Below are 27,604 nucleotides of genomic sequence, written 5' to 3'. Positions count from 1 at the left end.
TTGAATTCCTGATTCTTCTGCCTCAACCCCCTGGGTACTGGAGTTACAGGCATGCCCTGCTTAGACAGCTACCTTCTTAAGTAATCACAGTGCTATAACGTTCAGAGCTTAAGCAAAGGATGGTTTCTGGGCATATTCTGCGTGGGTCAGTGTGGATAAAATGTGTATTCTAATAATTCAGGCCCACCTATAAGATAAAGGAAGACATATGTCATCCTTGAAGCTTCCTGAACCATTCACACTTTAATATGTTCCTTCTATTGTAATATCAGAGCAAAAATGTTTTTGCTTGTTTTCTGTAACACCTACTTAGTCATAAGTTCTGATTAAGCCTTCAAGTTCTCTAGTATATTCTTGATTTACTTTTAGTAGCCATTAGTTAGTGATATTTTTGTTTGTCTGGGCATGGTGACTCATAACCATAATCTCAACACTCAGGAGAGAGTTTGAGGTAGGAGATTTTGAGGCTAAACATGGACGATATAGTGCATTGTAAGCTAGCCTGTGCTACCTTGTCTCAAAAACACATTTTTTTTTTTTTTTTAATAAAGGTTCGAGTCGTTGGCATCACCTGTGCAGCCTGCCCATTCCCATGCATGAATGACCTTAAATTCCCTGTGGTTGTGCTGGATGAGTGCAGCCAGATGACAGAACCAGCCTCGCTCCTTCCTATTGCAAGGTAACCCAAGACACTTCCCAAGAGTTCACACAGGTCAGCTTTTCAGACCATTCTTGAATTTAGTCTATCAACAAAGACTTGTCCAAATTCCTAGCAATTCAGTTTCTAACATTAGTTTTATAAATAATAGAGAGAAACTTATTGAAGTAAATATATCAAAATTTTGTGAGCTTATGGTGTAGCCATTGGAATCACACAGTCCTTAAAGCCATAAGAGCATTAGTGCTAGAAACATAGAACTTACTAGATTTGTCAACTAGATTAGTGGTTCCTAACTCCACTGGGCAGTGTCCTCCAGTTCCCTTCCTTTTGTGATTTGATGGTTTACATTTTGAAAGTATTTTTTTAAGTTTACAAAAGAGGATATAGAAAAGCATGTTGAAAATGGAAGTTTGTCCTCAGAATTTTTTTTTTTTTAAGATTTATTGATTATTATGTGTAGTGTTCTGCCTGCATGTATGCCTGCACACCAGAAGAGGGCACCAAATCTCATTACAGATGGTTGTGAGCCACCATGTGATTGCTGGGAATTGAACTCAGGATATCTGGAAGAGTAGCCAATGGCTCTGAGCCATTTCTGCAGCCCCTGTCTCCAGAAATTTAAGAGTGTGAAATCTAAACCTTTATGGCCAATGAAAAATTGTGCTTATAAAGCATCCTTGGGGGTTGGGATATAGTTTAGTGGATAAAACATGTGTTTAATGTGATTCCTGGGTTTAATCCCCAGTACCATAAAGACTAAAAATAAAGCATCTCTTATTGAAGATTTCTCCACAGTAAGACCAGGAGACCTTGCTCAGTGCCCAGTTGATGAATCAGTGGGACACTAGTAGTCAGGGCACCAGGAGTCAGTAGACTCCTGGGCATGAGGTTTTTAGTTTTTTACTGAAATAGTACTGGGCAAGCAGGATGATTTGGTCACTCTCCAGCAGCCAGGTTTGGAGGGTCACTGAGGCCCTGGGTGGAGCACAGAGCTGTAACACAGTTCTGTTGTATTCCAACACATTGTGGCCTTCATTTGATCCTCATAACAGCCATGCGGAGTTACTACCTCCAGGTTACTGATAAGAATGAGAAGCAGGGAGAGCCACAGATATGATAGGTAGAGTTGAGATTTGGATACAGGTTTGTCTGTGAAACTAGGACTTCCCTTCACGGTCTTGTTCCTACTTAGAAAAGCATTTTGACCTGAGGGTCTTGTTTATCTCACTTCTGAAATGGAGTTTAAGTAAAGGAATTCCAAGACAGCTTCAGAGTTTCTGGGGTCTTAAGATTACTGTTTCTCAAATGTGTTCTGTGAAACACTTAACTGTGTAGGGTTAAGGGATGCCTAATATATACGTGTGTGTGTGTGTGTGTGTGTGTGTGTGTGTGTGTGTGTGTGTGTGTGTGTATTTTTGTTGTTGTTGTTCGAGACAGAGTTTCTTTGTGGCTTTGGAGGCTGTCCTGGAACTACCTCTTGTAGACCAGGCTGGTCTCGAACTCACAGAGATCCGCCTACCTCGCCTAATATATTTTATGTGAAAAAAAATGTAAGCTAAATGAAAGTGTGTGTGGCCACATGCATGTGTGTGTGTGTCAGTGCTCACCCATGTATACTCAAATAGATGTGTGTACATGTGGAGGCCAGAGGTAGACATCTAGTGTATTTCTTTGTGGTCCTTCACATTCATTTCTTTTCCTTTTTTTTTATTTAAAAAAATTATTTTATGTGTATGAATGTCTTACTCATACATCTGTATATCATGTACATCCTGAAATTGAATAGAGTTATGGACAATTGTGAGCTGCCCTTTGGTTGCTAGGAATCAAACCCTATCTCGGCAAGAACAAGTGCTCTTAACCATTGAGCCGTCTTTCCAGCCATCTTCACCTTATTTTTTGAGATAGGGTCTCTCACTGAGTGCACAGCTCACCATTTCAGCTTGTCTGGCTAGTGAGTCCAGGGGTCTTCTGTCTCTTAGCTCCCAGCACTGGCATTACAGATGTGTGCTACTGCCACTGTGTCCAGCTTTCACATGAAGTGCCAGGGAATGAGCTCAGGTCTTAAAGCAGCCTATCCACTGAACCATCTGCCTAACCCAAGAGTCCTTGCTTGCTAGCTCTTGGGACACTTTCTACATTTGAATTCTAAAAATGTAGTTTGGAAAGTGCAATGAATGATGCTAGTATGCCTTTTCTCTTTGTTTAGATTAATTTTCTAAATTGTTTCTTTTAAGGTTTGAGTCTGAAAAGCTAATTCTTGTTGGAGACCCCAAACAGCTGCCTCCTACGATTCAAGGTTCTGATGCAGCTCATGAAAATGGATTGGAACAAACTCTTTTTGATCGACTTTGCTTAATGGCATGTACTTCTAACTACTTTGAGTTATCATTGATTGTATACTATGAGGGTGGGTAAAGAATTGAGATACAATACCTCATCTTTGTTCTTTAATAGTTTATAATTGGAGTTCTTTGGAAAGTATTCATCTTAAAGACAAGTGGAATCCTCTTGTTCTAACATATCTTTAAAAACAGAAGTGTTTCTCTGTGTACATCACCTTCCACTATCCATGAGTGTTATACTTAAGAGGAATAGTGAGGTGGCATTTTGTCATAGTACCCAGCAACTACTACCTCTATCTAGGTACCCAGTAACCACTACCTAGTTCTAATTCCCCCTTCCACTAGAGAGAAAAAATACTAAAATTTTTATTTTTTTTGTTAGCATGCCAAAAAATGGTTTTGACGGTGACATTTCACTCACACATGCATGTCATTCTCTTTTACTTATCTTTGCAACCCCAAACTCACCCTTTTTGTTTGTGTTTGCATGACCCTTCTCTCCCACTGCTATTGGTCTCCATCATCCCCTTCTGCTTTCGTGACATGGGTATCCCATTACTCTCTGTTCCTCCCTTCCTGCTTCCTTCTGATAGTCTTTCTACATTTGTGTCCTCTCTCTGTGAATGTGTGTGTATATAAATGTAAATATATATGTGTATGTATATATTTATAAGTATAAATATACATCTATATTTAAATGTACATTTCATATACGAAAAGTACAATGTTTGACTTTACAAGTCTGTCTCATTTCACTGACATTCTGATTTCTAGTTTCATCCATTTTCATACAAATTACATAATTTCATTTTCTCTATAGCTGAATAAAGCTGCTCTATATATATGTACCATCGTTTCTTTTAAAATTTGTTTTGTTATTAGTGTGTGTGTCATGTGCCACAGTATATAATGTGAAGGTCAGAGGACATTTTTCGGGAATTGTTTCTCTCCTCCAATCCCAGGAATTGAACTCGGGTCATCAGGTTTGCATGCAAGCACTTTTACCAGCTGAGCCACTTCACTGGCCCCCATGTTTTCTTTATTTACTCCTCTATTGATGAGTGACTAGGCTGGTTCTATATTTTTGCTTTTATAAATACTGCAATTAGAAACATGAATGTGCAAGTATGTCTGTGGTTTGCTGACTTAGAATCCTTTAGGTAAAACACAGGAACACTATATCTGGATCATATTTGAATTTGTAAACTTATAGAAAAACACATATTTATATATTTAAGTTGTGTTTTTACAAGGAACTTCCATACTGATTTTCCATAGTTGCTAAATTGCTTTTCACTCCTACCAATGTGAGACCAAAGGGTTTCCTTCTCCACATGTTCACTGGCATTTGTCACCATGTGTTTGTTTTTCTTTCTTTTTTTTTTTAATTTTATTTTTGAGATTGTGTTTGTTTTTATGTATAAGAGTGTTCGCCTGCATGTATGTCTGTACCATGTGTGTGAAGTGCCTGCAGAGGCCAGAAGAGGGCATTGGATCCCCTGGGACTGGAGTTAGACAGTGGTTAAGCTGCCATGTAGAGCTGGGATTTGAATATAGAGCAGCCAGTTCTTAACTATGGCACCGCCTCTCCAGTCCCCTCCAGTTTTCTTGATAGTCATACTGACTGGGTGAAGTGGAATCTCAAAACAGTTTTAATTTGCATTTCCCTTATAGCTAAGGATGATGAATGTTTATTTTTATTTTATTTTTACATTTACTTATTTTGGGGGCAAAGTAGGGGGCGCACATGCCATGATACATGTGAGGTCACAAGACAACAATGTTTTGTAAGTTATCCCCTAGCACGTGGGTTCCAGGGATCAAAATCAGATCTTCAGGCTTGGCAAAAATTACCTTTACCTGCCAAGCCATTTTAATGTCCCAGGATGTTGAACACTTTAATGTATTTATTGACCACGTGTATGTGTCTTGAGAACTGTGTAGTCAGTTTCCCCATTTAATGATGGGTTAATGTTTGAGTTTTGGTATTTTGGGAGCACTCTGGAGATTTCAGATATTAATCCCCTGTCCGATGTATAGTTGTCAGATTGTCTCCCATTCACCAGGCTCTCTTCACACTCTTCACAGTTTATTTTGCTATGTAGAAAACTTTAATTTCATGCAGTTCCATTTGTTGCTTCTTGGTATTATTTTGTGTGTTGTTTATATCCTTGCCCCTGCCTTACTTCCTCTAGCAGTTGCAGTTTGAGGTTTTATACTAAGGTTTTTGTTCTATTCTGGATTGGTTGTTTTGCAGATTGAGAGATAGAACTTCACTTTCATTCTTGCACTTGATAGTGTTTTTCCCCAGCACCAGTCCTGAAAAAGCTGTCTTTTTCAGTATATGGTTGGGTTCATTTCTTGGTGCTTTATTCTGTTTCACTCTGTTTTGGCAGTTTTGTTACAGTGGCTCTGTAGCAGTTTGTGATCATGGGGTCATTAACTCTACACTTGCTATATAAGTTTTTATTGGCATGCTTTGCATCTACTCAATATGTTTTAATAACACCAGGAAGTTTAGTAGGTAGTGTGCTCCAGAAGCTCACTGGGGTGGTAAGAGCTGGAGCTGCCGTGAATATTCTGAATTATCAAGGAAGAAAGGGAACAAACTGTCTGTAACTCTTGTATGGTAGCAGGTGTTGACTTAGGGCTTGGTGTATGCTAGGCAACACATTGCATTGGGCAACCACCACAGCCCTCTTTTCACTTGACGTTTTGAGACAGTCTCTGAGTTGGCCTTGAACTCCTTGTTTAGTCCAGATAGAGCTTGCACTTGCGATCTGCTCACCTTTGCCTTCCTAGAGCTGAGATCACAGGCTTGTACACCAGGCCTGCCTAATATTTAAGGACCTTAATTATTAGGCCAAACTCCAGGAAGATTATAAAAGCATAATGCTGTGGGGAGGCAGGGAGGTGAACATTAAGATTTGGTTTATTTATTTATTTTATAGTCTGTGAACACACTTTGTTTTTCAAGACAGGGTTTCTCTGTATTGCTTTAGAGCCTGTCCTGGAACTCACTCTGTAGACCAGGCTGGCCTCAAACTCACAGAGATCTGCCTGCCTCTGCCTCCCCAGTGCTAGGATTAAAGGTGTGTGCTACCAATACCTGGCTTGTGAACACACTTTTTATAATTTGTTTTAAAATATTTTATCTGTAGTCTGTTCTCTCATTGTTATAATTTATCCAAGAATGTGATGTAACATTAGAAAGTTTTAAATATGATTTCTCTTTCTCTAGAAAAAAGGAAATACTGTGTTTTAATTTTTTGTTTTCCTCCATCTAAATTTCTTAGGGTCACAAACCCGTTGTGTTGCGAACCCAATACCGCTGTCACCCTGTGATCAGTGCCATAGCTAATGATCTGTTTTATGAAGGAAACCTCATGAATGGCATTTCAGAGACAGAGAGGAGCCCTGTAGTGGAGTGGCTACCCACGCTATGTTTCTATAACGTCACTGGAGCAGAGCAGGTGAATGACATCAGTGTTGATGGGAATCACTAAATTTCTTGGTTTAATTATATTGTTGTTATTTGTATGGTTTCACTCAGTCTTCCCAGGGCCTTTCTGGGAAGATAATTTCGGATCTGTTTCTTACTCCAGGTTGAAAGAGAGAACAGCTTTCAAAACGTGGCAGAAGCTGCTTTTACACTCAAGCTAATCCAATCACTGATCGCAAGTGGGATAGCAGGCTCCATGATTGGGGTGATAACACTATACAAATCACAGATGTATAAGGTGTGTGCTACACATGATATTTGTCACATGTTAAACATCATATTCTATGATATTTGGTATAACTTTGCAGTAGGTCACTTTGGTGCCTGAGACTCTGGGCTGTCATTTTTGTACTTAAAAAAAGAACATTCTGATGTATTTTTTTTGCCTGGATTTTTTCTGCATAACTCAATGTAAACCTAACAAGGTTTAATTAAATTCACCTTACAGCTGTTGGGACAAAATGCAAATAAACAGATTAGAGGAAGAAAATGTGGTGTATGCTTTGTGTCTGGGGACAGATGGAATTGAGACTCTGTTTTTCAAAATGTTTTGCATTTATTACATTTCATCAGTAAATTAAGGATGGATGCCAGGCATTAATGTACGTAAGAGCCAGTTACTTCTAAGTAGATTCTTCTAATCTTTTCACTCTTAGTATTTTTTTCCTTTTCATTATTAACTATTATCAGCTCAAATTAGCATATATAAATAAAATCCCTGCAGTAGGTTAATCATCACTTGATTATGCTTCATAAATAATAATGTCATTTTTAATTTTAGCTTTCTACCTAAATTCACATAGTCATAAGAAGGAAATAAAATGTTTCTGAATTAATTTACTCCAATGTTTGTGTTGACCAGTGTAGGGACAAAGTTTTTCATAATCTCTGTACTTTTTGAACCTGTCCTTTCTCTGCAGATTTGCCATTTACTCAGTGCTATGGACTTCGACCATCCCGAGGCTAAAGCCGTGCAGGTGTCCACTGTGGATGCCTTTCAGGGCGCTGAAAAGGAAATCATTATTCTGTCCTGTGTGAGGACAAGACAAGTAGGATTCATCGATTCAGAGAAACGAATGAATGTTGCATTGACCAGAAGCAGGAGGCATTTGCTGATTGTGGGAAGTTTATCCTGTTTGAGGAAAAATCGACTGTGGGAGCGTGTAATTCAACACTGTGAAGGTAAAATAAAAATGTACTTATTTCAAGCCTTTTTTTTTTATCACACCTGACTTTGTGGGGTTAATCCCTGGGTGATTTGTGAGGAATAGCTAGGGCCCATGTCCCCTTGGGAGATGCCTGAAGGGACAAGGACATGGAAACCCCTGTAAAGAACAGTTCTTATGTTCTGTGTCTTTAAGGAAGGGAAGACGGATTGCAACATGCAAGCCACTGTGAACAACAGCTGGACCATCTTCTTAGAGACTATTTTGAAAAACAAGCAGAAGAAAAACAGAAGAAAAAGGAAAAAGAAAAACCTAAGTATAACTCTCATTAATAAAAACAGCAACAAAAAACATGGCCAGGAGTGTTGGTATTGTAAATTCAGAATCTTTTTTACACTGTATATTTTTAATATTTTTCTTTATTGTAAAGCCCCTGATACAAAACGTTACATTATTTAAATAACACGCCAAATAAATGCATGTAAAAATTTATTACTTAAAAAGGTCTGCATTTTATATTAAGATGGGCAGATACTTGTGTGACAGGCAGATGTCTTGTTTGTGAGAAAAAAAAATTTTTTTTACACGAGTCAGGAAACCATTCCTGAGAATATCAGTATGCATAAAAAATACACAATGGTCTCAAAAGTTCGTGTGCTGGAGCACAGCCCCAGTCAAGACCACTGGCAGACTCTTCTGAACTTGAAATACTCGAACTGTCTCACCATTTAAAAACTAAAGCTATTCACAGTGAAAACTACAAAAGAGAAGGTGAGGTGCAGCACTATGCTGCATACAGTAGGTTCTGTACGTATCCAGGGGAATGGACAGGACAAGCCACCTTCAGCTCTATTCAAGTCTCCTCTTTGTGTGTTTATTTGCACGGTACTTACTGGTATTTATGTAGAGTAAATGGGTAAAACCCTTTTTGTTTTAAAGCTAACATGTTCTCTTAATAGAAAAATACAGAAGCTATATAAAAGGAAACAAAATTACTTAGAAATCCACTATTCTGATATTCATTAACAAATTGCTTTAGTCTTTCTATATTTATAGTTGCTCTATAAATATATACATGTAAGTTTTGAACCACTTGAGTCTACATGATTCTTAGGCATTGTTAATAAAGGACTATATTTATATCCAGATGGAAAAAATGGTAGTCTTGATCATAATTGATATCAGTGTGTTTATTTTTAGCTAATAAAACATTTTAGTGACTGACCCAAGTCATTTAGTATTTAAGAATTATTTTAGAATTTATTTCAAGAATATAGGAAATTGTTTCCTTGAATTTTTTTGTAATGAAAGCTTACCAGTCGAGGGCTGGCAGGATGGTACAATAGATAGAGGCACTTTGCTGCCAAACTTGACAACCTGAGTTCAGTCCTGGATCCCCCACATGGTATACAGCAGGGGAGCTGACTCATTTCCACCAAAATCGGGTGTCTACTCTTTCCACCACCATCCCTCCCCCACTCCCATAGGGTTTCTCTGTAACAGCTCTGGTTGGCTGGCCTCAATATGTAGACCATGCTGGCCTTGAACTCAGAGATCCAACTGCCTCTGCCTCCCAAGTGTTGGGATTAAAGGTGTGTGCCACCATACCCAGCCTTATTTCTTCCAATTTAATCCCTTATAATGCTTGAAATTTTAGTTAGAACAATAACCCAAGAAAAAGTTATAAAAGAAATGAAAACCATAAAAGAACACAAAGTATCCCTTTTTTTCAGATGCTACTTAAAATACAATACTTAAAATACCCAGTCTCCACCAGAAAAATCTTAGATCTGTTAAATGCTTTTAACAAAGGAGCAGAACACAAGTCAGCATTTAAAAACCTGGTAAATTTTATGTCTGATAAAACTTTCTAAGAGGGAATTTCTGGGGGAAAAATCCCATTCACAATAGCTTCAAAAAACAAAATATCTGGCCCTTGGCTCAGTGGTTTAAGAGCACTTGCTGGCTGGGCAGCAGTGGCGCACGTCTTTATTCCCAGCACTTGGGAGGCAGAGACAGGCAGATCGCAGAGACAGGTGAGTTCGAGGTCAGCCTGGTCTATAGATCGAGTTCCCAGACAGCTAGGGCTGTTGCACAGAGAAACTCTGTCTCAAAAGAGAGAGAGAGAAGAGAGAGAGAGAGAGAGAGAGAGAGAGAGAGAGAGAGAGAGAGAGAGCACTTGCTGTTTTTGTAAAGGATCCAGAGTCTGATTCCCAAGACTCAGGTGGAGGCTCACCACTTCTGAGGCATGCATGTGGTGTACAACATACATACAGACAAAGCACTCACACAAAATAAGATGAATAAATAAAACATTTTTTTTTCCAAGACAGGGTTTCTCTTTGTTGCTTTGGAGCCTTTCCTGGAACTCGTGCGCGCACGTGCACACACAATGTTGTTTTATTCAGCAGTAAAGAACAACAAAATTATGACATTCCCAGAAAAGTGAGAGGACTAGAGATCACCATGTTAAACGAATCAAGCCAGATCCAGAAAGACATTTTTCTATTATATGCAGAATGAAGATTTTTAAATAAATGACATGAGAGCTGAAGGTGGACTATGTAGGTAGAAGGCATTTAAGGGGAGAAGGGAGGGGAGACAAGAGAGGGTAATGGGAGAAAGACAAATGTTACATGTTTTATTTTGAGGCAGATCTCTACCTATCTGATATGGAAGTCAAAGGGAGACTATTGGGGAAGAAGACGGGCCCACAGAAAAAAAGGGCTAATGGGTGATTGAATATGTGTAAGCTACAGTGATTAAATATGTATGAGGATGTCATAAAAAAAAAAAACATTTTGTATACAAACAAAAATGAGAAAATAGAAGAAAGGGGACTCAACTGGGCTGTGTTAGTAGCCAGGCTGGTCATTCTTACAATCCTCATGATTTGATAATCAAAAGTGGGTCGAAGACAACATGTTTATATTATGGTTCTCTCCTCCGCCTCCAGCCAATCCTGTTTGGAAACATGTATTACAAGTTAAATTCAGAAGTTACAAAGCCCAGTTTTAAACTTCAAAATAAAACTTAACTTTTGGCATTATTCTTTCACATTTGAGCAAACACATTCGATTGGAAATGCCAAGGCAAACCCCCAAGGCTGCATGCTCTCAACTACAGTTTAATTTGAAGGCAGCTGTGAAGTAGCTTTATACTAATTAGATTTTTTTATATTAAATAAGAATGAACTGGAAATTGGTGATTTACTTGACAGGTAATTGGGCTTTGAAAATTACATAATTGCTCTAAAAACATTAACTCAGCACTGATTTGAAATGCCTGCTTTGTTAATACTCACGAGCAGAAAGTAAGTTTGGTCCAGGTTGCATTAATATGACTTGATTATACAGTCAAGGAAAAATACTGTTCACCTCTCCCTGAATCCTCCATTTTTTCCGCCCAGAAACACTAGTTGTGCTGATTAAAATCTAAACCTTTTCTGTGAGTTTTTAAGTTATTGGTTTTCCTTAATTTTCTTGTCTCTAATTAGACAAATCTGAGTGGGGATAAATGAGTGTGTGAGATTGTGTGTGTTGCACATGTGTAAAGAATTAGGAAGTGGGCAACAGGATATCTAGTTCAAGTCTCCATGACTCGTGTGTGCAGCTTGTTTTATGGGTCAGCCCAGGCAACGAGAAACTGGTTACATGCTACTCTAACCTTAGCTCCTGGGGGCAAGGTATACTCTCCCTTACAGAGAAACCTTCAAGCATTCTAGAAGCACCAACACTGGGCTCTGTCCACTCTTGGAATGTGCCCTTCTTCATCTCCTCTTCTTCCTCTTCTTGTTCTTCTTTCCCCTTCTTTAACATATGCTGCCAGGGGACCAGAGAGATAACTCAGAAGTTAGGATCACTGGCTGCATTTCCAGAGGAATCAGGATCAATTCTCAGTGTCCACATAACTGCTCACAACCTTCTATAGTTCCAGTTCCAAGGTTTCTGACACCCTCTTCTGACCTGCATGGTGCCCAGACATACATGCAGGCAAAACATTCATGCTGTAAAGTTAATTCACTTTTAAATTGCTGTGTGTGTGTGTGTGTGTGTGTGTGTGTGTGTGTGTGTGTCTGTGTGTCTGTGTGTGTGTCTGTCTGTGTGTCTGTGTGTGTGTGTGTGTGTCTGTGTCTGTGTGTGTGTGTCTGTGTGTGTGTGAGAGAGAGACAGAGAGAGAGAGAGAGAGAGAGAGAATGGCATCTTTCATTGTTCTTGTGGCTCCTTTTAGGTATTATAAGACCTATTTGGTATTTTGAATGGATGATAATAACCTTCTTGAACAACATGGTGCCATCAGATAGGTACGGATTCAAGGCATAGCAAAAATGTAATGAACATCAAGCAGTCCAGAAAGACTTGATGATCTCAGTACCCTTGTGTGACATGATACTTGCTCTTAGGTGCCATGCATGTTGAGTAAGCAAGTTAACTGAATGAGGTACCACTGTGTGTCAGTGAAGGAACTGATACAAACAGTTTCAGTGTCCAGGGCTCTTCAGACCGTGCTTTGCATCTGTAATTTGGTACAGGCACTAACATGATAGATAGGTAAGCAGTAAATGCTATCCACCAAGTGATGTAAGAATTAAGAACAGGGTTGGGGATGCAGTTGTGTAGGAGAGCACGTGGCCACAGGTGCAAGGCTTTGGGTTCAGTCAGCATTGCTGAAAACAATGTAGAGTGACCAGAGAGTCTGTTTTCTTTTTAAAAGCACCACCTATTTTATTACTATATATATCTCATAGGATCTCATTATATGGTCTTGGCTGCTCTTGAACTCAGAGATCCACATCTCCTGCCTCCCAAGTGCTAGGACTAAAGGCATGCTTTCAAAGTCAAGAGGAAGATACTAAAAGTAGGCTGGAAACAATTTAAATACCTGACCAATAGCTTAGGCATGTCTCCAGCCAGCTCTTACAACTTAAATTAACCCATTTCTATTCATCTATGTGTTGCCATTGGCTCATGGCTTGTTATCTTATTTTGTACATGTCCTGTTCCCTCTTTGTCTGGCTGGTGACTCCTGACTCCACCCTTCTTCCCAGCATTCTCTCTGCCCTGAAAATCCTTCCTAGCTATCAGCCAATCGGCTTTTTATTAACAATGAGAGCAACACATTTTCACTGTGGACAGAAGGATTATCCCACAGCAGATAATGGCAATGATATCTTCTTTGATATCTGCATGAAGGTGGAGTCGTATGCAGAGTTCCTATCTGGTATAGTTCGGTTCACTGTGTGTCTTGCTTTTTACAGAAGTTCCTGGGTCACTGTGGTGCTCTCTCTCTCTCTTTCTCTCTCTCTCTCTCTCTCTCTCTCAAGTTTCTCTTACCTCAAAAATTTCAGCAGGTATGTGTTAGAAATTAACCTCTAAAAAAGTCAGAAAACAAGCAAAAAGGCTGGTTGTGGTTGAGATAGCTTTTAACCCCAGCACTCTGAATTCGAGCCCAGCCTGGTCTACAGAGTGAACTCCAGGACAGCCAGGGCTACACAGAGAAACCCTGTCTTGGGAGGGCCAGTGAGGGGGATGCATTGTCCAATTATCATTAACTAATGACAAAATGGCAGAAGTGTCCACAGGCTTCCCTGAACTCTAAATTGGTGTTCCAACTCTAACTGATCAAGTCACCTTGATGATTAAAGAGAAATAATGGTTTGGTAGATACAGATTTTTCTCCTTAAATATAAAGTTACAAGTTCCAGTTGTCTGAATTATGGCTGAAATCGCTGTCCAGTTGTACCTTTTTGGCCTGATGCTTGAAACTAAAGGCCATTCTACTGAATCTGATGGACTACTTGAAGTGTATTTTTAGTTATTATTTTAAAATTCCATGTAACACATTTTGTAAGGAAATGAAAAATCAGTGTTGGGGAAGGCAAGGCTGCTACCTTAATGAAGAACTGTTTCTTCATTAGTCTATTGTGAGCAAATAATCTGTGCCCAGGAATCAGCACAGAGAACAGTATCACCTGATACAGCATTACGAGGTAGTGGGAGCAGAAGAAGCCAGAGGAGAAGCCAAACCACAGTGCAGTTCTTTGGAAGTGGCTAGATATTTATCTTAAAGCATGTGTCTGGTTCCTAAAGCAGTGTCGTCTAGCCTGCTGTTGCTCAGCTTCTGAGAAAGTGTTCACCCAACAGAACTCAAATGGCCTGAAGATTTGCCAAGGATGGAATTACAGATTCACAAAAACAACAAAACTGTACCCCCCTCTTTTTTTTTTTATGGTGGTGGTGGTGAATTTGATTCTTTCCAGGAGGGAAGTTTAAAGAAACTGTGTCCTATTTGCAGCAATCAACTATTTCAGATTTAATTAATCTTGACATAGTTTTTTTTTGTTTGAATTTATAGCTTATTTTGTGCTTTCAAAGTTTCTTGTTAGACTCATACCATAGTCTTAGAAACTATCTTTTCATTTTTTTCTCTTGACTTTTTTGTACACAATATTGCATCGGGAAATTAGTTTTTCTCTTCTAGGGAAAGTATACTCTAAAAATCCTCAAAAATAAGAAAACGGGGACTTACCAGGGACAGCACTCTTAAAGAAAACTGACTTGCCCTCTCCCAAGAGCTTTCAGTTGCAATATTTTTATTTATTTAAGATGTATGTTTATTTATGTATCTGTATCTGTGTCTGTGTCATATGTGGATCCCTCCAGGAGTAAAGAGTTATAGGCTATCATGAGTCTGGAGACATGAGTGCAAGAGCATTGCCAGTTGCTCTTAACTACCAAGTAATCTCTCCAGCTCTGTCACTAACACTTTATATGCACGATATCTAATAAGAAATGAACAGGAGCTGGAGAGATGGCTCAGAAGTTAAGAGCACTAGCTGCTCTTCCAGAGGTCCTGAGTTCAATTCCCAGCAACCACATGATGGCTCACAACCATCCGTAATGAGATCGGGTGCCCTCTTCTGGCCTGCAGACTTACATGCAGACAGAACACTGTATACACAATAAACAAATAAATAAATAAAATTAAATTAAAAAAAAGAGAAATGAACAATTAAGGGGCCAGTGAAATGGCTCTGTATGTAAGGAAGATTGGTACCAAGCCTGATGAAGTGAATCCTATGTGTATATTGCTACTCTTAACAATCATCATTTGCTAATAATACCTCGTTGGTCAGAGACAGAGAGACACAGAGATGGGCGATGATGGTGCATGCCCTTTGTCCCAGCACTCGGGAGGTAGAGGCAGAGGTAGAAGTAGAGTTCAGGGCCAGTCTGGTCTACAGAGAGAGTACCGGGATAGTCAGGGCTCTAAAATCCTGTTTTTGAAAAAAGAAGAGAGAGGGAGGGAAGGAGGGAGGGAGGGAAGGAGGGAGGGGAGAGCGGGGGAGGGAGAGAGGAGCCACCGGCAAGGACAACGTTTATGTGCACACACCATATGAATGCGCTGAGAAGTACTGCTAAGCCCGGTTCACTGTCTGGATTGGGCCTCGTCGCTTCTGGTTAGACTGAAATTCTCACAACAGTCTTGAGGTCCTTGAGGCCCACGTGTCGTTTGTTCACAAGCTTGACTGCCATCAGAACCCCGAGGGGAAGTGCTGGTAAGTCTACCTCGTTTTATTCGCCGTATGAATCCGCAGGCTGGGTACCGCACATCTTCTCGGGGTGCAGCAGGTGGAGACTCCAGAAGGGTGTCGCCTCGGTCCCGGCGGGACTGGTGGAGTGTGACCGGGGGAGGCGTCGTACTGCCAAGTCCCGCCAGGGGGAGCCGCGACCTCGCCTGCTCGCTGCCCTCCTGCTGCTGTCGCTAGCTGTCGAGGCTCAGGTGTGGCCCGAAGGTCGCACCAGCCCCCGCCGCCCCGGGCTGCAGGAGCCCCTTTTCACCGCTGGGCGCTGGAGGAAGGCCCGGTGTTGTGTTATAAAAGCCTCCTCCGCCCGCACTGCTCCTAGGCGTGAATGAGTGAGGGGTAGGAGGGGCGCGCGGGCGAGATGGAGAAAAGAGGCTCTGGGGCAGTGAATACCTCCTTTAAATTACTGCTGACACCTCGGTTCCAGGCCCCTAAAATCTCAATCAACAATCCATTAGAACTCAACAGGAGTAAAACTAAATCCTCGTTTAAGTGTATTTATCCGATCTCCTTTCTCTCTTTCAAATGCTAAATCCATTTCAGCATATGCCCCTTCTTTCTCTCGCCTTTTTCTCAAGACTGGCAGCCCATACCTCTCTTGTAAATATGAGAGATGCTAATCATATGACATATCACGTCTCCGTCGGAGCCGGAATAAAGCCTTCAGATTTGGGATCATTGCCTCCAGACAACAGCTTCATCAGCCGGAAAGTAGGTTTTTTTCTCCTTTCCTTCAACTCTCAATCCCCTCTTTGTCTGGAGGAAAATGCAGCCGACTCGAGCCACCCAGGCCATATGGTTCACTCTGTATTTTTTTAGTTGAATTCTGAATTGTTTCTGTGACTTGCGAAGTTTTTTTGGAAGCGCATATAAAGAGGTAGAAGAGCTACTTGTGCGGGGGAGCGCTGCCCGGCGAGCCGCGGCCGCCCCCTCCCGGCCGGGAGAGCCAGCTCCGCCCAGGCCTGCACCAGCAGAAGCATGAGCTCAAGTCAGTATTTTGACCAACTGCAGAGCCAGGAGACGGCGTGGTTCGCCCCAAGTGCGGACCCGGTGCCTCTCTCCTGGCTTGGCACATAGGATGAGCTGGAGTAACACTAGGGAGAATGAAAGAATATGTATGTATGCATGTATGTATGTATGTATGTGTATATGTATATGCATATATCCATCCTGAATTGTTAAGGGAGGGTGCTTAAATAACTCTTGCAACTTTGAAAATTAAGTATCCTTCTCGTCTTTTTATTACACTTATGCATTGTCTTCATAGCTGTACCGTTTTCAGACGCTTGTAGTTTAAACAAAATTCTGTTCCCTTGAGTGTAGGCTCCATGCAGCTATGGAATGGTGCCCATGCTGTGTACCCCCGCGTTTCCCCGAGCTGGCCCAGTGGTTGGCATGTCTTGGGTGCTCTTAAGAGTATCCTTGAATGTAGGAAGGGAGAGGGCAATGAATAAATTAATAAATATCTTATTTTCCCGAAACAAAGATTAAGAAATAGTGTCTGCTGAAATTCAAACTTATTAGAAATATCACTCTTGTTTATTTCTAGAACTGTTTCTAGGTTTTTGTTTTCCTTTTCCTTAGTGGGAAAACAAGGGGGAGGGGAATCAGCTTTCAAGATCTTCATCCATTTCTCTGCATAAGTTTTGTACTTTCCAGGTTGGGGACAGTTTCTGAAGGCAGCAGGCTGCCAAATTTCCTTTCTCTCTAACTCCTAAGACAAACCCCAAAGAGCCCTTTCACCAAATCATTACATTCTACTGAGGTGGTCAAGCTAGCACCGCTTTTCATGAAATGGAGAAAGAAAAGGGTCCTTGAAGTTTAGAAGATGCCCAAGGAAAGTCCTTGAATGACATCAAAAGAATGAGTTTCCATAGCTGTTGAAGCGCGAGGGCAGTGTGCCCGCACAAAGGGGGACGGGGCACCGGGACGGGCCCACTGCTCTGTCCCAGGACAATTGGGTCACTGAAATAGGGAATTAATTACCATTGGAGAGTGGGCAGCCCATTCACTACTGGCTGAGTTTTATTAAACGCCAATATAAATAACAAAACAACTCTTGTGGCTGCACTATTCCTACACGCCAAAGGAAGGATTATGCGGAGGATTAACATCTTAAAGTCTATGAGACTTTCTGACTCAGAGCTCGGGGCTGGTAATCGCGTTTGTCTCCTGGTTCAGCGATTAGTGCTCTTTCTTGCACTTTCCCTGGATAGCCAATGTCCCTTTTTGCAGGCACACAGGCTTGGGGAGGAGTTCTCTGCTTAGAAGCCCCCCCCCCCAACTTCACATTCGGGCATCGGCTATTCTTACCCCCTCACCGGAGAAAAACAAGCAGGGAGCTAGCCGGGGCTGCCAGAATCTCCCCACAGTGAGTTCTTTCCTTCGTGGGGAAGAAGAGGGGAGCACCAGTGATTAGAGTCTTCCTGGCTCTGCCTTCCCCAGAGCTGGCTGGGGGGAAATGAGTGGAAGACCTAGACTGGGCCCACCCCACACTTACCCGACCCCGTGAGGCAAGCCGGGTCACCAGTGTGTGGCTTGGCGTCACCCAGAGCACGCCGCTGGGCTTGGAGCAGTGGTCTCAGACCTGGGAGAAAGTCCGTTGACCTCAGTTATTCCTTACTGGTTCTTCCGATGCCGAAAGAGGGGCTGGCAGATGCCGAAAGAGGGGCTGGCACTGGGATGAGCTAGCGCAGTCACGTAGTGGGGACCCCTCTGGGACTCCTGGTGGAAACCGCAGGCTCCCCTCCCCAGATCTAATGAGGACAAAGAGTGAGAACCCGAGCTTGGGGAAACCAGAACTCAGCAGGTGTGACTTTACACTACTTACCGTGGCTCCTTGGCTCCAGAGACCTCTCTGAAAGCCGAACTCTCTCTCTCCTGCCTCCACCACCAATAACTAACCTTAAAATCTCAGGATTGGGCCAGGCGGGGGCGGCATGCCTTCAATCCCAGAGTTTCTCGGAGGCAGAGACAGACGGATTTCTGAGTTTAAGGCCAGCCTGGTCTACAGAATGAGTTCCAGGACAGTCAGGGCTACACAGAGAAACTCTGCCAATTAATTTATTAATTAAATAAGAGCAGGATTGTTTTACAAAGAAAGCGGATTGTTCACAAGCCCAGCTCCCTGCACCCCTAACTCTCGGGGAAGCCCCAAGCACCCTACAAATATTTGCTAACATTACTTTCTCGCTATTTTTCCACCTTTCGGACAGCTCACGAGGAGGGTTAGGATTCAGGCTACACAGCAGTTTCTGTCTGTAGAGTGTAGACACGCGCCCTCTTGGCGGCAGCGTCGCGGGCTAGCCAAGGAAGGGCTCCCTCCTTCACGCCCCGATAGTCATCTGCCAAAGTCTGGACCATTTGTCCTCTCTCGCCACTTGTGAGGTCGAAGTGCTGACCTCCCCACAGAGACACCTACCCTAAACTTTAGGGCTTTGGGCCATCTCAAAGTTCAAGCTTCTCAGAAGGAACAAAGGTTTTCTAAAGCTCTCCACCCCTTCAACCCCTCCCCTTACTTCAACTTTTTCTCCTGCAACACGCAATCCGCCTCCTTTCTAAGGCTTGGTTGGGGATGAGTTTAAATCACTGGGCTCCCATTTCGTGATAACAGCATGCTTTGAGCTTTTGTTCTCTTAAAGTAGGATTGCACACTGAAAGAGGGACTGAAGATGAACAGTTTGACCCTTTAGGACAGTTCACGCTATGGACAGGCGCGGCCCTGGGTCGCCAGCCTCGCCAGGGCTATTCACGCGCTCCCCGCCCCCTTCACACACATTTCAGCCAGGGTTTCATCTACACAAACTTTCAGACCACACAAGTGCCTCTTGAATTTATTTAAGTTAAAAGAATGCTAGAAGGATCTAGTTAAGGATGTCGGGCATTGGTCACGCCTGCACAAAGCTGAGTACAAATCAAAATTGCTTTTTCATTTTCCCAGCAAAAATGAACACATGGTTGAACAACTAGAAATCTGCTATCCAGACAACTGAACATGATCCGTTAGGTGGCCTCTGGATTGCCCAGTATTCGTTGTCGGCTTGCCTTTGGACTTGTTTCTTTTCTTTTTTAAATATTTTTATGTTGAGAAATATGTATAGAAGTGTTTTAGTCAGGCAGAAGGCTGGATGCTGTGTCACAGGACTTTAATCCCAGAACCCGGGAGGTAGAGGCAGGTGGATCTCTGAGAGTTTGAGGCTGATGGTGTACATAGTGAGTTCCAGGCCAGCCAGAGTTACATGGCAAGATCCTGTCTCAAAAAATAAGAGACAGGGAGCATTGGAGAGACACACACACACGGGGGGGGAGGGAGAGAGAGAGAGAGAGAGAGAGAGAGAGAGAGAGAGAGAGAGAGAGAGAGAGAGAGAAAGTCGTACACAGAAAGCAGCTTCTGAGAGCTACAGCACAAACATCACAATTCTTAGTTTCAAAATTTCACATCCATACTCCACACAATAATCTAAGACACGCCCCTTGCATGAACCAAACAAGTGCTTCTTACTCAAAAAGTCAAACATCTAGGAGCCCACGACATTTTGATATTTAAATGAATTAGAAATCGATAATACCAAAATCTGAGTATGCACACAACTCTTAAGTTTCTTTACAATGTTGAAATGCATTTTTTTTTTTTTTTTGGTTTTTCGAGACAGTGTTTCTCTGTGGCTTTGGAGGCTGTCCTGGAACTAGCTCTTGTAGACCAGGCTGGTCTCGAACTCCTGCCTCTGCCTCCCGAGTGCTGGGATTAAAGTCACGCGCCACCAACTCCCGGCTGAATTGCATTTTGTAATCTTTTCTTGTTTGTCTTTAAGATTTATTTATTTATCATGTATAAAGTGTTCTGCCTGTATATGTGCCTGTAGGCCAGAAGGCACCAGATCTCAACAGATCACAACCAGATCACAACAGACGGTTGTGATCCACCATGTGGTTGCTGGGAATTGAACTCAGGACCTCTGGAAGAGCAACCAGTGCTCTCTTAACCGCTGAGCCATCTCACCAGCCCCTGTTTGTTTGTTTTGAGACAGGATTTCTCTGTGGAGTTTTGGAGCCTGTCCTGGAACTAGCTCTTGTAGATCATCAGGCTAGTCTTGAACTCCTAGTAATCCACCTGCCTCTGCTTCCCAAGTGCTGGGACTAAAGGCATGCACCACCACTGTACAGCTTCATTTTGTACTCTTTGAAGAAAACCTCCATAATAAGAAAACATGCAACCGATCTTAATGCTATTTTATCATTTGTCAATATCTGCTCAGACAATTCTGTGTGTAATGTAGATTTATTCTTTTTAGAAAGATTTGTTTCTGGGTGTGGTTGCACACACCTTTAGAACCAGCACTCAGGAGGCAGAAGCAGGTGGATCTCTGAGAGTTCGAGGTCAGCCTGGTCTACAAATCGAGTCCCAAGACAGTTGGGGTGGTTACACAGAGAACCCCTGAAAGATTTGTTTATTCTATTTTATATGTATGAGTGCTTTGCTTGCTTGGTGTCCGTGGAGGCCAGAAGTGGAGGGGAAAGGCCGGAAGAGGGTGACCTCTACAAGAGCAACAAGTGCTGTGAAGTGCTGAGCCATCTCTCCAGCCCTTTAGGTGTGGATTTGTCAAAGGAAGGCATGTACCTACTCAGGGAATCATAACAACATAAAACGACAATAGGATAAAGAAGTGGGGAGTCAGACACCCCAATACTGCCAATTACCAACGAAAGACTTCCATTATGTGTTCTGCTGGCACCAAGTGTCAGACCCAGCTTGATGTCATTGTTATTGGAGATACACAAGACTCACAAGGTTTCCCTTTAAAACTGTGCTTAACTGAATTGTGATTATGTTCTGCCAACATTGTGTCTTTAAGTCACCCAGCACTCCCTGGCTAGGCAAACAAACAAACAAACAAAACAAACAAACAAAAAAACCCAGCTTGCCCAAAGAGATGTATTTCTACTGATACCCAAATAAGCCTTTCTTTGTTTCCTATTGCATTAATTTAGTGGCTTGTCTTTCCTTGCAGGCAGCCCCTGTGGAGAGGTGGAGCTGTCCCCAGGCCTACACAGCAGGTTGCTCTCATCATTCTGGTATTTGTTTTAATGGTCTTTGATCATTTCATCAGATCCCACTGTTCCCATCCTTTATTCCATTCAAGTTTAGGAACAAACACAAACTCTGCGTCCACTCCCACATGTCCCTTCAGTTCCCGTCCTTCCAGCCAAGGCCAAACAGACCCTTAGCTGGCTTCCTTTTAGGGGGGATTTGAAGATGGTTAAGTGTTTGGTGTCAATGACCAGTACCTATAAAATAATGGTCACGAGCACCTGCAGCACTGGGACTAGCCTACATCCTTCACTCCGAATCTACATTTTGCTTAGATCGCATTGCTTTCCGGAATGTTCTGCTCCTGAGGGGTCCAAGACAGAGTGAAAAGACCCCAAAGAAGACACTCTGAGGGGGACAGATGCTGTATACTGAGGACACAATGTGGCTTTTATGTCTTTTTGTTATTTCAGTCCTGTCTACAAGGGAAATCACACTGTTCTGACAGGATCTAGTAGGAACTAGATGAAATAATGCTTTTAAATTTAGGATATTTGCTTTTAAATGAAATGAAAACGTATCAAAAAGCAACATAAAATCATCTTCAATTTGACGGAAAACTCTGAAGTCTGGGGAACTGCAAAGACCAAATGTCTTCCCTGGGACCTTAATTTCCCTTTTCTTCACCCTATGCCCACCAATCCTGCTCGTTCGCACTCCGGGGAAAACGTGCCAACCGGAAGACCTCTGGCACCACTCTCCTCAGAAATTCAACTTATTTTCAGTCGCTACAAAACAAGGAGTCGAAGACCTGTGGATAATCTCTTTCTCTGGCTCGGATGGACTGCCAAAGCCCCTCTCAAGACGCTCCCAGTTTGAAGGTCTCCGCAAAAAAGCATCTCAAGGGTTGGAGTCTAGTGACACCCGCTACCTATCCCAGATGACACCCTGCCCAGGATTCACTTTGGGGGAGCTCTGGTTCTGCGTCTAGGAGAATTCAGTAGAGTGACAGGAGGGGGCGTGCAGGCGAGGGGAGCTAAGGGCAGACGAGCAATTCAGAACAAGTTTCCTTCCAAGTCCAGTAGCGCTCTCTCTCTCTCTCTCTCTCTCTCTCTCTCTCTCTCTCTCTCTCTCTCTCTCTCTCTCTCTCTCTCTCTCTCTCTCTCTCTCTCTCTCTCTCTCTCTCTCTCTCTCTCTCTCTCTCTCTCTCCTCATTGAAAAAGCAGATCCGGTGCCCATCCCAAGTGGAACAGAGGTCACACAAGAGTCAGCGTGGCCCATTCGCTCCTAGGAGCAGCAGCCCTCCTGCCTTTGCCACCCACACAGGAAGTCACATTAAAGTACCTTCTGGTCTAACCTGTGGTCGATACCCACCCCTTCCTGCACCAGAAGCCCCCAAATTATGTCAACGCGTGAAGCCTCGCTGTGTAGCACCTAAAATGAGTGTGTCAAGTGAGTGCGTTTATTTCTCTAAATGCCTATCAATTGCTCTCCTATCTCCCTTTCTAGGGTCTCTGTGAGATCCCCGCCCAAATCGTCCTACATGAGTTTCTCTACAACTCAAACACATTCGCTCACAAAGTGCCTACTGCCTGCCACCGGTATGTACCCCTTCCATTTCCTAACCAAACGAAGGCTTTTTTTTTTTTTTTTAAATCTACTATTTGATACAGCCTCAAAGAGCCTTTGCACAGAGATGGCAGGCTGCCTTCTCCGGGATTCTACCCCCCATTAACTAATTCCGTGGCTCCCATCGCCAGTGAGGCCAGGCTGCAATGGGTGGGACGCGTGTGCGTGCATCCGGGCAGGGCCAGCCCTTGCTGCCTTGAGGACCCGGGAGGGAGCAGCAGTCCGGGTGCACACACACACACCCCCACCCGGCGCCATGGGCCCCCAGCGCTCGGGCCCCTAATGAGCTGCTGAAAGGGAGCGGGCTCCGGTGCGCGTGGCTCGCAGGCCTCCCGGAGTCCCGGGAACACTGATTGGCCAGCTGCGCCTCGCGACCTCCTTTCATTAATAAATTAGCGGCACGCTCCAGCCGAGCGCGAGCCACCAATCACAATAGACAGCGGCGGCGACAACAGCCGCAGCTTGAGCCGCTGCCGCCGCCGCGGCTTCGGTAGCTTGGGCTGCAGCCTGGAGCGCCAACAGGAGCTTTAGAACCATTTTATGCTGATTAGATAAAGGGGGGACGGAGGGGAGGGGTGATGGAGGAGGAGGATGGATGGCCGGGCCAGGGGAGGGGGAGAGGGACCAAAGAAAGGGAAAGAAATGAATGATGATAATACGATGAAAAGAAGAAGCTGGGGAGGGAGAGCGGGGCACCAGGGGGAGGAGGAGAGGGCGGGGGAAGGGTAGGTGAGGAGGGGCCCCGGGGCAGATCTGATTGTTTTCTTGGTGGTATATAAGGGGTTTTAAGGAGAGTCGTGTGCCAGACACGCAGCCACTGAACCACAAGCAGCTCGGCTTTAACTGGAGTGCCTGGGAGTCGCGTGCCAGCAGCCGCACGGCCAGGGACTGACTGACAGACAGACACGCACGAGCACGACAACACACGAGACCCGGGCGGGCTGCCGCGGTCGCCGGGGCTCTTGGCAAAGTCACCCAGTAGAGAGGCCCCCCGCAGAGGTGCGCCTAGGAAGCGCCAAGCCGTCGGCGCTCTAAAGGAGCGAAGGACAACGCTCTTGGTACCCCGGCTGCGGGGACATTCCCGGACACACACCAGAGCAGCAGCTGGGCCGCGACACATCTGGAGTCGAGTAGGTAAGTGTGCATCCGTCGCCCCTCAACTTCGCAGGCAGTTTCCCCGCACAGGCTGACTTTCTGTCGCTCTAGACGCGCGCACGGCTTCTGTGACCCGCAAAGTGCACGGTCGGGCGCTGGCCCAGCCAGGGGCGCTCCTCCCCAGTCCCATTCTCGCCTTCGTCAGCGGTGCACCCTGCGGGGACACCAAAGAGACACTTCTACCGGTCTGTTCTTGTAGTAAATCTCATCTGCATCTTCTTTCGCAGGATGTTCGTCAAATCCGAGACTCTCGAGTTGAAGGAGGAAGAGGAGGTGCTGATGCTGCTGGGCTCCGCTTCCCCGGCCTCGGCGACTCTGACTCCGATGACCTCCAGCGCGGACGAAGAGGAGGACGAGGAGCTGCGGCGGCCTGGCGCCGTGCTCGGGCAGCGTGGGGCGGAAGGCGGGCAGGGGGCGCAGGGCAGTTCGGCCTCGGGTGCCGGGGGTTGCCGGCCAGCGCGGCTGCTGGGCCTGGTGCACGAGTGCAAGCGTCGCCCGTCGCGCGCCCGGGCGGTCTCCCGGGGAGCCAAGACGGCGGAGACAGTGCAGCGCATCAAGAAGACCCGCAGGCTGAAGGCCAACAACCGCGAGCGCAACCGCATGCACAACCTGAACGCCGCGCTGGACGCGTTGCGAGAGGTGCTGCCCACTTTCCCCGAGGACGCCAAGCTCACCAAGATCGAGACGCTCCGCTTCGCCCACAATTACATCTGGGCGCTCACCGAGACCCTGCGCCTGGCGGACCACTGCGCGGGCGGCGGCGGCCTCCAGGGGGCGCTCTTCTCCGAGGCGGTGCTGTTGAGCCCCAGCGCGGCGCTCGGCGCCGGCGGAGACAGCCCTTCGCCCCCCTCCTCCTCCTGGAGCTGCACCAACAGCCCTGCGTCGTCCTCCGCCTCCTCCAGCTCCACGTCCCCGTACAGCTGCACTTTGTCGCCCGCTAGCCCCGGGTCAGACGTGGATTATTGGCAGCCACCACCTCCGGATAAGCACCGTTATGCACCTCACCTGCCGGTTGCCAGGGACTGTATCTAGAGCTGCGCCCCCCCGCCACGTCCTCTACCTGCCCCCCCCTTCTCCTGCTCCCACCCTCCACGCCCTGGACTCCACGTCGCAGAGCAGAGTAGCCTGCCAAGCCCCCGGGCTGCTGGTGCACTCGGCTGTGGGTTAACTTCACACAGCCGTCTCTTATTGAAGATGTGAGGATTTATGGTCAAAGAGGATTGTGGCGTGTGGAGTTGGGCTTGGGGGCTGGGAGGGGAGACTTCGTGAGACTGTAAAGACAGATACTGAGAAAAGATGCCGGTGCCATAACTAAGGAGTTTGCAGAGCGGACTGGCGCTCCTCCCCTCTCTCTGAGTTGCTGGAGGAGAACTCCGGCAGTCCGTGTGAATCTCACAGAGGGAATGCAACTGGTCCCTGTGATCTTTTCACCTTCGTTTCCACATAGAGATGTTAATGTCAGTCGAAAGAAATGTATCTTAGCATCTGAATGAATTTACCGGTAATAATATTATCCACACATTTGCAATGGCTGGCATCTGCTCTATTCCCATTGCTGTCTGCAGGCTGTGGGAATTTCACCTGTCAAACCAAACTTTCCCTCTCTGATGTGCACTTTGTTCTTTTTCCCAGATTCGTCACAATGCCTATTGTCCCGCCCTTCTCTTTCCTTTTTTCTCCATTTTGCCATCTGTCTCTTATGATTTATAAGGGGAAAAACTTGTTTTGTTAGAGGGCCAGGTTAGAAGTCATTGTATAATTTGTAGGCTTTTGTAAGGATTGAATGCAAGCGTGGAAATTTAGGCTGAACTCTCTATCAAAAGGAAAAACGTGGAGGAAAAGGGAAAAATCAGGAGGGAGGATTGCTTCATGCATTATTTATCTCGACCTTTTAGGGGAGAAGGAACTCCCCCATCCTTTCAACAGATTAAAAATAAATCAACAGTCTGAAAACCTAAGCAGACACGGGGCATTACCAGGATCAGCCACACACGTGTTCCCTTCTATTTATTTTGAAGAAAAATTTCATGGGAAAAGTATGTATTTTTTGTATATTCTACAGAGTTTATTCTAGTATGTATTTACATCTTGATGAACAAGAAAATTGTTTTGTGATTAAGCTATAAATAAAGTATCTAATTTTCATAAATTTGTATTGAATTCTTTTTTTATCCTGATGTGGCCTTTAATGAAGAATGAGTTGTATTTTACTAAAGTTCTTGGCATGTTGAATTGAGTATATTTGCATTTCTTGGGTAATGTTTGGTGTGTAATTTCTTTAAGAAATCGCAAAATATGGAATTATATTTGAAAACACCAATACTGAGATAAGAGTGTAATTCATCACAAACGCAAATTTTGCTTTTAAGAAATCACTTCTTAGAGGCAAGCAGATCTCCATGAGTTCAGAACCAGCCTGGTCTACTTAGTGAGTTCCAGAACACTGTGAGACCCTGTCTCTAAATAAATGAATAATTCACTTCCTAAGCTGAGAGGCATAGTTTAGTGGTAGAACCCTTGCTCAGCATGCCAAAGAACCTGGATGTCTAAATAAATAAAAACATAGTCAGTGAAAAAGAGCATGAGGGGAGGGATCTTAAATAATAATTATATTGCAACAGGCATCAGGGTTCAGGAAGAATTGATTTTAATAGTGTTTGGGTGGGGAATGGTGAGGTACACCTTAATCCCAGCACTTGGGAGGGAGAGGCGGTGAATCACTGTGAATTGTAGGCCAGCCTGGTCTACATGGTGAATTTTAGGACACAGCCAGGGCTATGCAGAGAGACAGATGCTTTGTGTATGTTTAAAAGAAAAAGTAAGAAAGAAAGAGAGAAAGAAAGAAAGAAAAAAGAAATTTCTTGATAGTGTTCACAAATTTGTTTCTTTCAGGTAACTTCTTTGAGATTTCCCTTTCATCTTTAAGCTGTAGGAATTGTGTGTTATCCCCAAGGACTCCCCTTTCCAGCTCTAACTTGTGTAATATAACAACGTATTTTTAGTTTGTTGTGGGTGGCTGGTTTTGTTCTAACCACTTCAGCAAGCTAGTTGGCTTCAAAAGGCAAAGTTCTAGAGAAAAGGAGACATCCAGAGTTAGTTGAAATACAAAGAATATATTGAGGGAAATAGCTCTGCTTTCTAATCTTTGTTAGAGCCATTTGAAGAGGAGGCCAAAGAGATTTGACTTACAACTTACTCTCCAAACACTTTGATGGCTGAAAAATGACCAATTGAAAGTTGACCATATTCAAGAATGAAGCCCAGGGAGAACAGATGAATACAACAAGAATAAAATCATGTAATTAAAAGAAGTTAGTTGTTCAAGGTACTTTCTTCCTAAAAATGTCATATCTGGCTTTGTCTTGACTAAAATTCTCGGTTCCTTTTTTTTTTTTTTTTTTTTTTTTTTTTTTTTTTTGTAGAGAAATGGTTGCTTCTTCTGGGATTTCTGTCTGAAATTCTGCATGAATAGGGGATTTTTGGTCCTTAATACCTTTGACATTTTTTACTTTTTATATTTATTTTATACTTTT

At 43.9% G+C, this 27,604-nt stretch overlaps 3 protein-coding genes across 18 annotated transcripts in view; 2 read left to right on the top strand and 1 right to left on the bottom strand.

Moving 5' to 3' along the window:
• Positions 1-8,807, top strand: part of Zgrf1 (zinc finger GRF-type containing 1) — a 56,360-nt gene extending 47,553 nt beyond the window's left edge. For 2 of the 6 annotated variants that reach the window (XM_027395670.2, XM_027395671.2), the window contains exons 21-26: positions 552-679; positions 2,899-3,022; positions 6,303-6,479; positions 6,612-6,746; positions 7,429-7,690; positions 7,870-8,807. In XM_027395670.2, the coding sequence (XP_027251471.1) occupies positions 552-679; positions 2,899-3,022; positions 6,303-6,479; positions 6,612-6,746; positions 7,429-7,690; positions 7,870-8,006 (963 nt within the window). In that variant the 3' untranslated portion in view covers positions 8,007-8,807. Of the gene's footprint in view, positions 1-551; positions 680-2,898; positions 3,023-6,302; positions 6,480-6,611; positions 6,747-7,428; positions 7,691-7,869 lie in introns of those variants that run through there. The other 4 variants (XM_027395669.2, XM_027395673.2, XM_027395674.2 and 1 more) reach the window with 4 other exon arrangements.
• The window catches only part of Ank2 (ankyrin 2), an 842,037-nt gene that overhangs the window by 650,665 nt on the left and 163,768 nt on the right, over positions 1-27,604 (bottom strand). The gene's annotated exons all lie outside the window — the stretch shown is intronic.
• Positions 24,300-25,103, top strand: LOC113833495 (neurogenin-2). Its single transcript, XM_027395682.2, has one exon. It carries the CDS (start codon positions 24,300-24,302, stop codon positions 25,101-25,103), a length of 804 nt encoding a protein of 267 aa, XP_027251483.1.

Source organism: Cricetulus griseus, assembly GCF_003668045.3.
Source record: "Cricetulus griseus strain 17A/GY chromosome 1 unlocalized genomic scaffold, alternate assembly CriGri-PICRH-1.0 chr1_0, whole genome shotgun sequence".
Classification (NCBI taxonomy): domain Eukaryota; kingdom Metazoa; phylum Chordata; class Mammalia; order Rodentia; family Cricetidae; genus Cricetulus; species Cricetulus griseus.
The sequence above is the reverse complement of the archived record's forward strand: the minus strand, read 5'-3'. Positions and strand labels throughout refer to the sequence as shown.

Excerpts from the sequence above, each read along its gene's own strand:
- LOC113833495 (XM_027395682.2), top strand. The coding sequence starts at position 24,300 with ATGTTCGTCAAATCCGAGACTCTCGAGTTGAAGGAGGAAGAGGAGGTG.